Raw genomic sequence first — 16,037 nt, 5'->3', positions numbered from 1 at the left:
CGCCGGGACCCCCCTAGGCTCACCCCCAACCCCGTCCCCGCTGCGACCGGTGTTGGTGCGGGACAAACGCCGCTGCGCCGCCCGGGCTCGACTGGGACCTGCGAGGGGGGAACCCCTCACCGCCCTCCCCCCCGCTCACCTTGGTCAGGGCCAGCGCCGTCCACAGGGCGAATCCCGCTCCATAGCTCAGCATCGCAGACAGTTTTTAACCCCGAAAACTCCCGCGGGGAGGGGAAGAGGGGAAGGGAGGCGGCGGGGGAGGGTGTGGGAAGGGGGATATGAAGAAGCGAAGTGGCCGCGGCGGGCCCTGGGGGCCCACCGCTCCCCCGCCGGGCTCCGCGCGGCGGCCGCCGAGCCCTCTGCCGGGCCGCCCGCTTGCTGCATGCGCTCGGGGCTGCCCCGGCCGCCTCGCCGCCTCCCTGCCACCGGGGTGGGGTGGGGGGGGGAACTGCCCGCCGCCCGCCCGCGGCTGAGGAGGAGCGGAGGAGGCGGGGGAGGCGGCCGCCGCTTCCCACGCTGCCATTCTGACCCGGGCTGACTCTGCCGAAGCCCTTCTCGCCAACTTCCGCAATCAAGAGGCGATTTCCTCGCGTCTCGCTGCGGGGGGCGAAGCGCGGCGACCTGGGACCCGCCGCTCCCGCGCCCCCCCTCCCTCGAGGGTCCCGGGGTGCCGCCCCTCGCCCTTTGTGGGTCCCACCTTCCTCCCGGCTCCTCTCCCTCCCCTCCTCCGTTCCTTCCTCGCCGCTTCCTCCTCCCTTGTCAGCTCTCCCTTGGGACTTCTCTCCCCTCCTTTGTCCTGGCCCTTGGGGGCCCCTCGTTTTGAGGAGGCAGGAGTGCTCCCGCCTCACACATGCTGTACCTCGCTAGACACCCATGAGGGCTTACATCCTCCTGACTTCGTGCCCACCTTATCAGCCACCTTGCCTTATGCCTGCTGTGCCTTGCACCTGCCTTGCAGTATGGCCACCTTGCCTCACATGCCCCATCTCTGCACATCTGCCATCCCCCATGTCCACCTTGTCTCATGCCAGCCTTGCCGCATGGACACCTCACCTTGCGCCTCCCTCACATCATGTCTGCCTTCCCTTGCAATGCTCCCTTCTCCTCACGCCTGCTACCTGCCCTACCTCCTCCTCTTGGCCGTTCCAGCTCCTGTGCCCCAAACATTGACATGTTTAAAGACCAACCAAAACCTCCAAGGCCTTCATCCTCTCCCTGGCCCTGCAGCACCATGACCAGAGTGGTTGCAGCAAGGAGACTCCTGGCAGAGCCCAGTGCCGAGATGCTGCCCACAGCCCCAAACCCCGGCAGAGGAGAGCCTGTCTTTCAGTGGCCAAGTTATCTCAGCTTTTTGTTTTGTTCCACATTGACTTATGTCCTTGAAACAATTCCTTCCCACATCCCCTGAATAACTCCCAAGCTAAAATTACACACACCACAGAAAGCAAGAAAGTCTCCCTGTTTTCAGACCGCACCAAACCAGCTGTGCACAGCTCCGAATCGGCTGCAGCCATTGCACAGCTCTCTATTTCTGTCCCGCATACCCGTTTCCTTCTTGTTTAGGTTTCAGCCTTTTAAATCTCATGTATATGTGTATGTGGGGTGGGATGAGGGAGGAGAAATGAAGCCAGAAGTGTTCTGGACCTTCAGATAAATAGACAACAATCACGGGGCAAATTTGAGATTGCATGGTGGGGGGAGGGATTTGACATTTACTTTCTTCACATAGGAGTGTCACTTTTGTGCATCTTTCTGTTCTGTACGGTGGGATTTTAACTTTTAAAAGCACCATCTCCAAGCAAATGCACCACTTCCATTTCACTTGCCTCATTTTAGGGAGAAGAAGGTGCTAGGGATTACAGGTGTCAGTCTGTAATCTTTTAGGGGAACTGCTGATGTAGGATTTTTCTAGTCATCAGCATGTCAAACAAGATAGAAATGTTGGAAAACCCTCAGCTGTCCTTCTTCCATTCAGGCACTGAATGTCTGAGCACTCATAGGTGCTACCTGCACCTGTGGGATGCTTCATGGGTCCCAGTGCAGCTCCATGCCCAGTCCTAGGGACGTGGCACTGAATGTATTGGGCTTTACTCTGCAAACTAAATAACTTTATGATGACTAATAACTTTACGATGATTAATAACTTTATGAACATCACCTTAAGTAATGATATAAATATGTGTTGGTTATTGTGCCATTCTCAAGCCCACTGCAGAACAAGGTCTCCCTTGGAAGAGATTTTATGCGTACTTCATGTAAAGGGAGGGAGCATGCCCCAAAACCACACCATTGATGGAAATCACAAGGTGTATTAATCCTAAACTGGGACTAAAATGACATAGGTGTCTTATCATCAGTTCAAGGTGAGAGAGTTTTACAGTGTAAATAAATTAATTTTAAGATGATTGTGATTTTTGGACTTAATGTTACAAACATAACTCATCAGGATGTTTGGGTTACTTCAAACCTCCCTCTGAAAATGAGAGTACTTGGAGTAACCTGCCTTTTCTTGGACAGTGGAGCTCACACTGTAGGTATTTTTAAAAACAAACAAAAAATCAGCGCAAATTTAAAAATGCCAGGGAAGAAACTGAACCTACCACAAATGAAATTTAAAGAAATTGAACATGTCTGTTGGTCCAAGCTAAGGTAAGATAAGGTGTGGAGAAAAGGGATGTTGCTGCATCTCAGCATTGCCCATCACTTAGAAGTTCCTACTTCATTACGCTTCTTCCTATTGTAAAATCTTTAAAACTACTCTGCTATATTAGTAGGAAAGTCCTGGTTTATGAAGGGGTTTGAGACTTCCTCCTCTATGTTATCCGTCACAATGCTGCTTTAAGGGTAAGGTCTGAAACAGATGTCTCTGCCAGCACTGGAGTAAGACAGGAGGGGTCCATCATTCACTGGCAGCAATATATTTATATAGGATAGCCAAGATAATGCAAGTAATTATTTCCAGACTCAATGAATTGAATAAATCAGCTTTTAAATCAGCACACAGCCTTTAACACTTACTGATCTGTGTGGCAAGCCAAGAAACTAATTAAAAAGAAAAAAGAACAACAAAAAAAAAAGAACTGGAAGTGAGTTTTGGGAGTGGCCGGACATGTGTCTAATAGCAGGCTCCAAAGTCCCTTTCAGACACTTTCCCAAGGTTTCCTGACTTCTTTTTTTTTTAACACCAACCTCTCTCCCTGTCTCTCTAATCAAGAGGAAATGGGCTTTGCATAGCTTTTGTCATGGTTTGAAAGTGCAAGCTGCAGTTTTACTTGAAACCCAAGGCTGATCTAAACTGAACATTTTGTTCACTTCAAGTGTCACCGCTGTTCCCCCCACCCCAAAACGAGTATGCTTACAGCCAAGTAACATCAAGGCTTTACTTCTACAAACAGTTGACCTAGCCTGGGGGAATGCAGTTCACAGAGGATACTGTCTTCCTAACATAATGCTCAGCACTTAGTCTATGTGTTTTCAAAGTGCCATGTTAAATCCATTTAATCCTTTAAACATCCCTGCTAGTTTGACAGAAATGTTTTTAACTTCACTCTAAAGACAGAAAAGCTGGAATATAGCAGCCAAAGATTTTAAATTTGCGTGTCTAAATTGCTGTGTATCGATTCAACTGTCCAGACCCATCTGGAGGGTCTAAGCAACAGATACTAATGATGCTTAGAGTGCTTATAGTCAGGATTCTGGTTTGAAAGCTTTGAACTAAGCACTCTGCTCTGTGCAAGTCATATGAATCAGGAGGTAGGAACGCAGGAGGCAGTCACTTCAGAGTACCACTGGCAGTGCAATTGAGTGCATCCTCAGCAAGTTTGCTGATGACACCAAGCTGTGTGGTGGACACACTGGAGGGAAGGGTTGCCATCCATAGGGACCTTGACAGGCTTGAGAGGTGGGCCCGTGTGATCTGCATGAAGTTCAACAACGTCAAATGCAAGGCCCTGCTCATGGATCAGGGCAATCCCAAGCACAACTACAGAGTGAGCAGAGGAGAATGGCTTGAAAGGGGCCCTGAGGAGAAGGACTTGGGGGTGGTGATTGATGTAAAGCTCAACATGTCCCATCAATGTGTGCTTGCAGACAAGAAAGCCAACCGTGTCCTGGGCTGTACCAAAGCCACTGTGACCAGCAGGTTGAGGGAGGTGATTCTGCCCCTCTGCTCTGGTGAAACCCAACCTGGAATACTGTGTCCAGCTCTGGGGTCCCCAGTACAGGAAGGACATGGAGCTGTTGGAGTGAATCCAGAGGAGGGCCACAAAGGTGATCAGGGGGTTGGAGCACCTCTCCTGTGAGGACAGGCTCAGAGAGTTGGGGCTGTTCCGCCTGCAGAAGAGAAGGCTCCAAGGAGTCCTTATTGCAGCCTTTCAGTATATAAAAGAGACTTAGAAGAAAGCTGAAGAAGGACTGTTTACAAGGTAGTGACAGAACAAGGGGTAATGGTCTTAAGCTGAAGGATGGTAGATTTAGATCAGATATAATGAAGAAATTCTTCCCTGTGAGGGTGGTGAGATCTTGGCACAGGTTACCCAGAGAACCTGTGGCTGCCGCCTCTCTGGCAGTGTTCAAGGCCAGGCTGGATGGGACTTTGGGTAACCTGATTTAGTGGAGGGTGTCCCTGCCCATGGAGGAGGGATGATCTTTGCAGTCCCTTCCAACCCAAACCCATCTGTGATTCTATGATTTCTCTAGCACTGGTGGGATTATTTAGTAGGAGTGCTGGAGGCAGTTGGGTAATACCAGGTCATATAGGACATTTCAGTTTGGAGATCAGCATTCTGTACAGGAGTTATGCATATGAACACTGGGCATTGGGAAATAGGCTCAATCTGCCTACACCAACCCGGAATAATCATTTTATAAGAAATGTCTCTGTCAGCAACAGAGAGGGTGCAGTTCATCCATCATCAGCTTAGTCCCTTCCCCTCATTAACACTAGAACATCAGTGATGGTCCATAAACCTTTGAGTTGGTTACTTGGGTCAACTCCATCGTCTTTCTCCCTGTACCTGGGGATGTTTATACCAGATTGTACAGATCGTTCTGTGCACAGCTCTTCCAAATGCAAAACACATGTCTTAGTCTCACCCACAGTAATACTGACACCCAAAGTAATAACTGAAACAACATATTTGCTTTCCCCAGTACACTCTGTGCAGTGCGGTCTCCTGGACAAGAAGCCACAGGGAATTCAGGGATTTTTGGTTCTAAACCACTGTGTGGTGATAGCAATACCCATAATGCCCTGCATGCTTTAGCTTAACTGCTCATGCACATTTTGCCAGCGGTGATTCCAGATTTGCTCTCAGATTGCTTAACTGTGCCTTGCCCACACAGAAAAGGTCAACTGGAACTGATGTGGAGGTACTGAATGAATGTCCACTGTCAGGTCCCTCTCTGGTGGGGCTGGCACCCCTGCTCCCCGCCTCTGCCAGGGCTGTTTGTGGTTGGACAGTGCAGAGATCGAGAAGTGGCTGTACCTCCATTCTGACTTGTGACCAGGGTCAAGGCCTGGGTTCCTTGTAAGGCAAGTTAAAGCATTCAGATTTCATTCACTTTGATACGTAAACAATGTATGTAATTTTAGGACTCAAATATCCTCAATGAGGTCAGAAGACACTGTGAGTTTTAGAGTGTAGCTAGAGCTATACTCTTATGCCATGCCACAAACCAATGACAGAGGCAAGGTCAGGGAGAGCAGGTAACCAGGACCCCATGGCTCCTGCCACATCCATCCATGAGCTTTCCATTGCTCCTCACATATCCTGAGCATTTCCCTCTAGCTCGGACATTCTCCCAATGCATTTTGCACACCAGTATCGTGCTGTACAAAAGAGGCAGAATATTTTTGCAGCTGTGCTTCTATGCGCATGAACAAAGCATCCCATCAAAATAAAGAACAAAGCTTAGTCCTGTCACTGAGTTTTTGGGTTTTTTTTCAGTCCAGCAAACATCCACCTGTAATAGCAATCAGGCTCCACAGAGTGGAGCAGGATTAATAAAAATCAATCAATAATTATTCTGCCTTACCTCTTCTGTAGTGCTAGAGTATTGAAGAGTTGTGGTTGGACTCCAGGTTTTCTCTGTTACTGCAGATCTTAATTCAAAGTAGAGGTTTTCTATGAGATTTTTACTGAAATGTTCTGTCACGGTTCTGATGACCATTTCTGTGCTAGTCTTCAGCAGATTTTCAGGCCCAGAGGTAACAGCATTTAAAGTGGGGGATGTAGTTCTGTTATGCCCTACAGAAGTGCCTGCGTCTAAAGCAAATAAAGGAAAGTAATTAAAAACAGCTCTACTTTTTATAAACAATCTTTTTTTGTTTTCAGTGCAAACGTATTTTGCACCAATACCAAAGTCTGTGTGAAACAAAAGCAGAAAAAAACCTGATTTCCCTGAACATTTGTGTTATTAGTTTTAAATACAGTCAGTCAAAATGATTCCAAAGTGAAGAGAAAGGTTGTACTTTGTCATTAACAGCACAGTGTTTTCACTCAAAGCTTTTTCACCCACTTGAGGTTATCACACAGCACACAGCTTCAGCTTTACACAGTCAACCCCCACCCTTTGTAAGTACACGGGCCAGATTCTCATCTGCCTTTTGCTGGTGTAAGTTCAAAATATGGCTTTGTTCAAGATAATTTTTCAAGATAATTTGTTCAAGATAATTTTTTTTTTTGTTCAAGATAATCTTTGTTCCAAGTAAGTTCCTTGTGCCCACATGGGACATTCCTCTTGCATTTTTAACTCAGTCCCATGCAGAGATCGTGCTAACCCCTGAGTGCTGTCTTTCCGAGGTTCAGTTAACAATCGTATCAGTTAACTGAAGTGTCTGCAAATATAATGGTGGATTTGCTTTTTTAGTCACGTATCCTTCAGAGAATGCCAAAGTTGCAATTAGAGCGCAGGAAAGATTTTACTACACATTTTTCCTCCACATTTTCATGGCTCTTCCTCCCCATTGGTATGTATTTAATATCCTTTCTTTGTGGCTGTGAGAGCAGGGTTCAAGCTGTGGTGGCCTTTACATCTGGTAGCATCACATTTCAGCTAAACGATGGGGATTACTCAGTGGCCCCTTCTCCTCACCAAAAGCTGCCCTGCCGTTGCTTGAGTACAGCTAGTGTGTGTTGGCTCCACGCCCAAGACACTTTGTCTGTCCTTGAACTGGGGTCTCCAGCATGACAGAACCTTGTTTTGCTGCTGAGCCACCGGGCTGGTTGCCATTTATAACAATTTTAGCTCACTAAACCTCTAAAAAAATTTAATGACTGGGTTAAATTGCAGCAGAAGCTTCCAAATGTAATTACTTGGTGTGCAATTATGATGTCTTAGCAGGCCAATGTGTGATTACCTCTTACCCAAAGGATCAGTGCGTGAGCTTCCATGAAGTCTGCATGATGGGGTTTTTTTGTTATGTGTAAATATGTATGCTAACAAGTTTATATAAATAAACTCACAGTACTCCCATTTGCATCCAGAAATAAAAGTGATATTGTTAAGCCCTTGTAAGTGACACTTCCATGCAAGTCTTTCCTGTGTTCGACAAAACAGTGTGTTCACCTGCTGCTCAGTTTTAGATCCTCTTGAAAAGGATTTGTTTTCTGGAGTGGGTTGATAGCCACATTAAATATTTCCCCTCCTTTTGTCTAACTCTGCTTCTCTGTGAGTAAAAAACTCCAAGTCTCCATTTGATTACCAAAAATCTTGATCAAACATTTTTCCAAATCGAGACACTGAAAACAAGACTACAGATCTAATTTTGCTCTCTCTTTTACATCATGGAAGGGTTTCATCGAAGCCTTGGGTCTGGTCCAACACTGCATGATCATCCTCACGCTGCTCCATTTGCAGAATCCCCTGCAGAGTGCCTGTGGTGCAGAGTCTGTCGTGGTGCTATATCACATACCTTCATGACCCTCACCAAAAGGACACGGCAGAGTCTCTCAGGGGCAGTCCTGCGCTCAAGCTGAAATAAACCCACTAGTTGACAGAAGTCCACACTTGGTTTAAACTCCATGTTATTCATTGTTCCTGTGGGTCTCCTGCTAGTTGGGTATCTCTGAAAGTCAGTGGTAGGCAACTAGAAATGCTAGCCCAGAGGACTTGGAGAGAATTAGGCCTGCTGGCTTTGCGCCTCTCAGGTATCTCCAAGTTCAGCAGGGAGTAGAACTTAGTGGAAAGGTGGCTTAAAAAAAACATACATCTGAGTGGTCAGCAGTTGCTTAGAAAAAAAGCCACTCTATTGGGATCCTAAATATAGACTTACACACCCAACTTAAAAACACATTAAAAAAAAAAAAAAAGTCTTGGCTTTATTCACAGACAAATAGCAACGATTTCAACAGGAAGACGTTTGCGTTCCAGTGCAATTGTGCTTTAGGAAAGCTGCTGCTCCATAAAAGGGAAGCTGGTGCTGCCAGTGACATTTATGGGACTCAGCAGCCAGGGAATAACCATCATTCCTGGTGCAGGAGCTGAGGGGAGAGCTCGACCCTCCTGGAAGGGAAACACTTGGTCCTCAGAAATATTCTACCAGCCCGAGGCGGTACCATCCACAAACACTTGGTCACTGCCCAACCCAACTACTCATTAAGCTCAGGGCTACCTTGGGTTTCCAGCTAAAGGAGCTTTCCCAGCAAAGACTAACAACAGTATGTTACCTGTAACCCATGGATAGAAATGGCTTGCGCATAGCACAATGCCATGATGGAACTTCAGATATATGTACCTGAGCTTTCCACATATCCTACATCGGACTGTCTACCAGGGTTCATATCTACCCTCACTTCAAGAAAATCGGGATCCAGATTTACATTCTCTTTCCAAGGAAAGCCACTATAGTTCTAGCACAAGGACCCTCACAGCCCTTCTTCAATAGCAGGCCCTTATAAAAGAAAACTGCCTATTACGAGACACAAGAAAACAGATTTCTACACAACTTGAGTTCCAAATTTTTAAACCGGAAAAAACTCACCTCCTGTCTGGATATCAGTAAAGTACACAGAAATCTCCACAGTGGGACTTTTCAGAAGTGCTTAGCATTGTTCTAGCAGTCTCTTTGGAAATCAGTCATTAAGCTGTTCATGGGAACAGAACTGCAGCACTGATACTGCCGCTGATCACCAGTGGCTGAATGATATACAGCGTGTGAACATACCATTGTAATCATCAGTAGCACACCCGGGACAAATTACGGCACTCTGACTAAGCGCCTATTTCATCCCTGCCTCCATCTGCGCAGCAGCAGGCTGCTTACAAGAAAAGGAAATCCATACGTTTTGCATGTAGGAAGAGCAAGAGCACCGATTCGTTGTCAAGTACTGAGAACCCTACAGTGGTGCCTTCAGTCTCAGACCAGCCAGCGTGGTGCAGCTTTCTGAAATGACGCTTTCTGCATCGCATCCATCTGCCTACCGCATTAAAGCAGAGCTCCAGAAAACAGGCTGGATGGCCAGTGAAACAGAAATGAATCAGGTATCTATCGTATAAGAAGAAAAACCTCTGTAAGACGGCATCTAACTCACTGGCAGCAAGACTAGAAGGGTTCATTTTAAGAGGCGTGTATGTGCAGGACAAAATGAATTATCTTTTTAGCTATCCAGCTACGTATAAATAGAGTGTAGAAATAAAACACACACTTCAGATTTCTGTTGTGTGTGAGGGTGTGAGAGAAGAAAAAAAATCCACTAAACATCTTTTTTTTTCCTGATTGAAGGCAGTCCTTTTAAAAACTGCAGAAACTATGCCACTTGAAAAATTGTTGCCTCCTCCATCTAAAGTGTTGTAGAAGTTAAAAAACTGTTTGTATCTTGTGTCAGAGAGGTTACATGTCTCCAATGTTCAGTCTAATCTGGAGCTGTTCTCGGACTTGCTTAGTTTCACAATGCTGAAGTAGCCACTTAAAGGCTTTTCATCAGTGCTAGCAGAACATCCCAGGTAGGTGTAATAATAATACTATACCTCTGTCAGCCTTGTTCTGACACTCTGACACCCCATCCTACCCTGAAACAGTTTTTGTTCACTGAAAGATATCTAGACACCATTAACTACATGGATTATGTCTCTACTGAAGAAAGCTCAGAGCAGTAGCTACTAGTATCTACTATGGAGACAACTAGGTTCAGTTGCCTAAACATAGTTACCTAGTACAATCCAAATTGCCCTCAGGCATCTGAGGCTTCTGCTCAGGGCTCTCATAAGACCTATAGGACGACTATGTCTTTTTGGGTAGGCAGTCAAGAGGACATGTGGGATATCGTGGAGTATCTCAAATGGCAAAAAGCACCCATGCTGAGACAACTGAAAGAAGCCCTTCCTTCAGACACCTGCATTTAGACACCTAGAAGCTGAATCCCACTCCAGCTTCTACACAGAGATCCATACAAAATAAAGGGAGAGAACATAATCATGTAAATTACCAGTATAGTTATATGTAATGGGGATATTTGTTAGCGTTTGCAGCAGAAGATGAAATAGCAAAGCAGGGCTTGCTGTCCTCCTGGTTGCTTGGGAAGCTCTTCCTATCTATCATTCCATTTTTTCCCTATGGAAGCAGCTCAGCTGATTTTGTTCTACAGTAGTTACGCTGTGGCTGAGACTGTGAAAATTTGTGAAAACTGAAGACCTGGCCTATGCTGCAGATATGTCTACTTCATTTTACTAAATGTAAAAACATGTTTATCTTTGATCTTCTCTCCTATAATATTGAATTGCATACAAGGACTTGTAACTATGTCCAAGCATCTGACTCTGGTGTATTTCTTTTTCTAGGTGGAGCTGAGCAAAAGTGGTCAGCCATGTATTGAATTGACCAAAGAAAGAAGATGATATTTCATAGGTACACAGAGATGTTGCAAACTCTTTTACTTAAAAATTCCTATAAAATAATAATTATGGGACATAAAAATGGGTTTGAGAAAATGTTTTGGGCTTTTTTTAAGGAAAACCATTTTGGGTTACTTCAAAGGAAGAAGAAAAATATTGATTTTCACTATTCTAATTTATCCTGGAGGAATTTGTAAGGGTCACAGACACAAAAATCCATCCCATTGTGAGCCAGTGGATGGATTGTTGCAGTTATTACAAGACCTGAAGGTGTGGAAAAATTAAGCCCCAGACTGGAAAAAGGGGTAAGAGTTGCTACCTTTTTGGTGCTTTCTTTGGTGACCTTGCCCTTTCCTAAGAGCACCAGGAACGTGAACATGTCTTGGAATCATAGAATCATTAGGGTTGGAATCTTTAAGATCACCAAGTCCAACAGTTAATCTAGCATTGCCAAGTCCAACCACCAAACCACATCCCTAAGCACCACATCTACATGTCTTTTAAATACCTCCAGGATGGCGACTCGACCACCTCCTTGGGCAGCCTGTTCCAATGACTGACATCATTTTTGGTGAATAATTTTTTTCTTAATACCCAAACTAAACTTCCCCTTGCACAAGTTGAGGTTGTTTCCTCTTGTCCTATCACTTGTTACTTGGGAGAAGAGATCAATGTCAACCTGGATACAACCTCCTTTCAGGTAATTTTAGAGAGCTATAAGGTCTCCTTCCCTCAGCCTCCTTTTCTCCAGGCTAAACAAGCCCCAATTGACTCAGATGCTCCTCTTCAGATTTATGCTCTAGACTCCTCACCATCTTTGTTCCCCTTATTTTGACTCTCTGGCACCTCAATGTCCTTATTGTAGTGAAGGGCCCAAAACTGAATCCAGTACTTGAGGTGTGGCCTCACCAATGCCAAGTACAGGGTGACAATCTCTTCCCTAGTCCTGCTGGCCATGCTGTTTCTGATACAAGCCAGGATGCTGTTGGCCTTGGCCACCTGGACACACTGCTGGCTCATATTCAGCTTGGCTGTCAACCAATATTCCCTGGGCTTTTTCTGCTGGACAGCTTTCCAGGCACTCTTTCCCAAGCTTGTAGCATTGCACAGGATTGTTGTGACTCAAGTGAAGGACCCAGCAATGACCCTTATTGAACCTCATACAGTTGGTCTTGGCTCATTGATCCAGCTGTAGAGCCTCCCTGCCCTCAAGCAGATCTGAAACTTGCTGAGGGTGCACTCGATCTCCTTGTCCAGATCATTGATAAAGATATCAGAGATCTGACCCCAACCTTGGAGAACACTGCTTGTGACTGACCAGATTTAACTCCATTCACCACAACTCTTTGGGCCCATCCATCCAGACAGTTTTAACCAAAGACTCTTCCCTTATGATATGGCAGAAGAGAAATGCAGTGCAGAACATCATATCTCACACCAGTTCATGTCACCTTCTGCATCCAGACTGCTCTGCAGGCTGTGTGACAGTCTTTAGACAGCTTGGACTTGTGTCTCCCTGTTTGAAATCATTCTCCACTTAGTTTACAATTTTTGGTCTGCAGTAGTTTTGATGGTTGTTGGTAACATTCAAGGGGCCACATGGCATTTCCTCAGTTCTCTAATTGTATATTTTATTGAAACTAACCTACCCAGAGCAAAAGAGACTTGTAAGAATTGCTTCCACTACTCAGAAATGACATCAGCTTTAGTGTGTCAGCATCAGCAGTGCTCTGGGTACTTTCCTGACATACAAGAGGAGGCGGGGTTTGTTCTGCAATTCTTATTTGCATGCAACATTTTTTCTGTTTCCAGTCATCCTGCCTTGTATCCTTCAGCTCCTCCATGTTTTTTTCCTCCCTGTTTCCATTCCTCTTCCTTCTCCTGTATCCTGGACTTAGAGAAGCTCTGACCTCAACAGGCTGTTAATGAAAAGAAGTCCTTAGCACTGTAGGGACTATTCCTCTCTCCGCCCAGAATCTCCTTGTGAATTTGATGAGCACTGAAGTCTTGCCATATCAAGGGAGGCTGATAAGTCATCACCCTTCTTCATGTTAGGTATTTCAAATAGATGCCAGATTCAGCCATGAGGACTATCTGCTCTTAGATTTAAAGTGATCTCTGACTAAGCAGAGGTGGGGTGCATATTTGAACTGATCCTGATTTCCACAAAGAGTCATTTAGGTCAGGATTGTAAGCAAAAAACACAATTTGAAATCCAAATCCAAGCTTAGACTTTCTCCATGCTCAGAAAAATTATGCTTGGCATTTGAGTTCAGGTCAGAGTAAAAAGTAGTTGCAGTTGTTGGGTTTGGAGCTTGTACTGTATATGGGTTGATAAGTTATTTGGGATGCAATTCAGTGAGCTAGTTACTCCCTTGCCAAAGTACCACTATTTTTATGAGTGCTATGAAAACAAAGCATAAATTATATCAAAATATGGTGTTAGTAGGGGTAGAGAAACTTACAGGCATTTCAGCTCCAAAGACTTTGCTTAGTTTTTACTATCTTAGCTAAATATAGACACAGTATGTTATTTTAAGCTGATCCACTGCTCCTTTCAGTGGAAGCAGACAGATGTTCTTGGAAGACTGGTTTTACACATTTAACACTGAAAATTTTGTCATGCACATGGATGTCAAGACCAGCACTGTGTGCATGAGATTTTGTTCTTGTAGTAATTACTGTTATTATTTTATCATCACCATCACTTTGCACTACTTCAACTCACATATATTTTTTGTATACCTGGAGTTCTTAGGTATTGAGGATCATAATGTTCTCTTGAGTTCTCACCAGAGCTTCCTAGAGCTGTCAAAAAGTAGACAACTGACAGCGTGACTCTGAAAGTGGATTGAAAGGCCTGTCTCAGAGAGAATTTCTGGGAAATTAAGGCAAATTCACTTAAAGGACTGAGCATGGTAAATACTTCAATACTCCCTGAGCATTTTACTTAGTATTTACTGGTCTTAAATTACTCCTCCTCTGAGGATGATTAAGAAAAGGATGTAAAGTTACCTTAATTCTGCTAGGCCACACTTCATCCAGCTTTCTAAAGAAAATAACACTGCCTGGGTACCTAATCTTAACTTTTTAAGCCATACTTACCCTACAACCAGGACTTCAAAAGATTCTACCTTTTTAATTCCTAAAATATGGGGGAGGGCTGGAATGGCATCTTGGCCAGTTTTCTATTCCCTGATTCTGAAAACTGCCCTTTCAGACCTTCTCTCAGGTGAATAGTCCTGCTGCTGTGAGTAGAGTTCTGCAAGTGCAAATGTGCTGGAAAAAAAATGGTACCCTGCCTTACAACGAATGGGAGAAAGAACAAGGTTTTGTTTAAAACATTTTGAAAACTTGGCCACATGCAAAGGTATTGGGTCATAAAACATTTTTTGCAATCCTGTAAAGACAAGAATAAATTCTGTGTTTCCCAGTAAATGTCAAAAGGATTGTCAGGAAGGACTGACAACAGGACATCAAGGAAAGTGTTATTAAGCAGTATTCAAACCATTCTGTCTTCCATTTTGCTATGGATATGGAAACATATAACCACACAGGTATATCAACACATCCGTAGGTATGTACGCAGACCCATGCACCTCCAAGTGCTCTTGAAAGCATTTCTGAGATTTTTGATTCAGTTCATTATTTTCAGGATTTTGAGTGATCTCATAAATTTTGCATCTGAGTGCAAAGCAACACTGTGTGAACACGTGAATGTGTAAGCCATATGGCTGTTCTCATCATGCCTTGGGGTTAGTCAGAGAAATAACGGTGCACATATTTAATTTTCAGTGTCATCTTGCTCTTGGCAGATTGAGTCTGGATTTGTATGATGAGTGGGGAAGAAAAGGACTTGTATGCATCCATATTTAAAAAATTTACTAGGAATTAGTGCCCCCAATTCTGTTTAAAAGTGAAAAAGGAACTGGCACAAGAATAGTGAACTGAACTTACATACAAGTTCACTGATCCAAAGATTGGGAGTAGAGACAAGGAGAGACATCCTGAAAATAAAAAATTGCTTAAAACCCCATCAGTTGTGAGAAAGACAGCACTCAGGTCAGCTACTCTTTTTGACTATGGAAAATGTTTTTCTCTATGAATAAAATAATGTGATTTTTAACATTAGCATAAAAGAGACATTTTTGTTACCAAAACTTCCTTGGAGGAGTCGCTCACCTTGCTTTGAGCACAGATTTACATAAACAGGTTTTCCCGTCTCGCTGGATTCTAGCTGCATCCACATATGAAGGTATTTCTTACTCTGCTTGGCCATTACTTTCTGACCTTGCTTTGTGAGAAAGAGAGAACTGTTGACCACCTTCAAGAGCCCATCTTCCTTGTGGCAAGTCCACCTGACTGCCTGGGGACAATCGACCATGATGCTGCGAGATGACAGGGCAGAGCGCGTAGAGATGCTCAGGCACTGGTCAGATTTCACATGACGGAGCCTGTCATCTGCTGTCCACTGCCACTGCTGGTTGAGGTTGGTCATATTGCACTTTTCCATAATGACTCCTCTCTTTTCTGAAATACACTGCTGTTTCTGGACATGGATAATCAGAAACCCTTCTGGAAGAGGAAAATTCCAGAAAAATACAATAGATTACACATCATTATTTAACAAAAAACAAATTAACAAAGATTTAAAATCCATCAGCAAATAAATCTCTCTTCACAATTTCAATGTGTGGAACTTTTCATGAACTTCCCATGTGTTGAACCTATTTAAAAAAAAAAACCAAATGTACCACCCCCATGATGCGAATGTTGGTAATGTAAAGACTGAGAATAGAAAAAGCAAACTATTGTGGCACCCTGACTTCCAATATAAAAAAAAAAAAAACAAAAAAAAGATTAAACTGGATATAAAAGTAACCCAAGAACTACAAGCTTTAAATACCAATCCCAAATATCCCACTCCCCCTGCTTGAAAGCATACCGAGATCTCATGAGCTCTCAGTCTTTTTTCAGTTCTACAACACAGTCATTGTACAGCATAATTTGCTGATTGTTTTAATAAAAGTCAGTGTTTCTGAACAAAACATAGGAGAGGACATTCTCAAATCTGTGTGCCTCTCAGTGCCTGTGCCGTCACAAGAATGGAGGCTCTTTGCTGATAGGAAGTACATCTATTTTACTGGATTTATTCCAACGCTTGTAAACTGTTAGTATTGTGACCACTCTAATTCACGTTAGAT

The 16,037-nt window shown here is 44.2% G+C and overlaps 1 protein-coding gene across 1 annotated transcript in view; it reads right to left on the bottom strand.

The window, feature by feature from the left end:
• Positions 1 to 16,037, bottom strand: part of PTPRB (protein tyrosine phosphatase receptor type B) — a gene marked incomplete at its 5' end in the record, with an annotated part of 59,040 nt that overhangs the window by 42,312 nt on the left and 691 nt on the right. Inside the window, 2 exons of the mRNA XM_084279272.1 lie at positions 6,037 to 6,266; positions 15,016 to 15,408. Coding sequence (XP_084135398.1) covers positions 6,037 to 6,266; positions 15,016 to 15,408 — 623 coding nt within the window. The remainder of the gene's footprint in view (positions 1 to 6,036; positions 6,267 to 15,015; positions 15,409 to 16,037) is intronic.

The sequence above is a fragment of the Gallinula chloropus genome (assembly GCF_964237585.1).
Source record: "Gallinula chloropus genome assembly, chromosome: 1".
Lineage (NCBI taxonomy): Eukaryota > Metazoa > Chordata > Aves > Gruiformes > Rallidae > Gallinula > Gallinula chloropus.
Note: the sequence above shows the minus strand (reverse complement) of the source record. Positions and strands in the feature narration are given on the sequence as shown.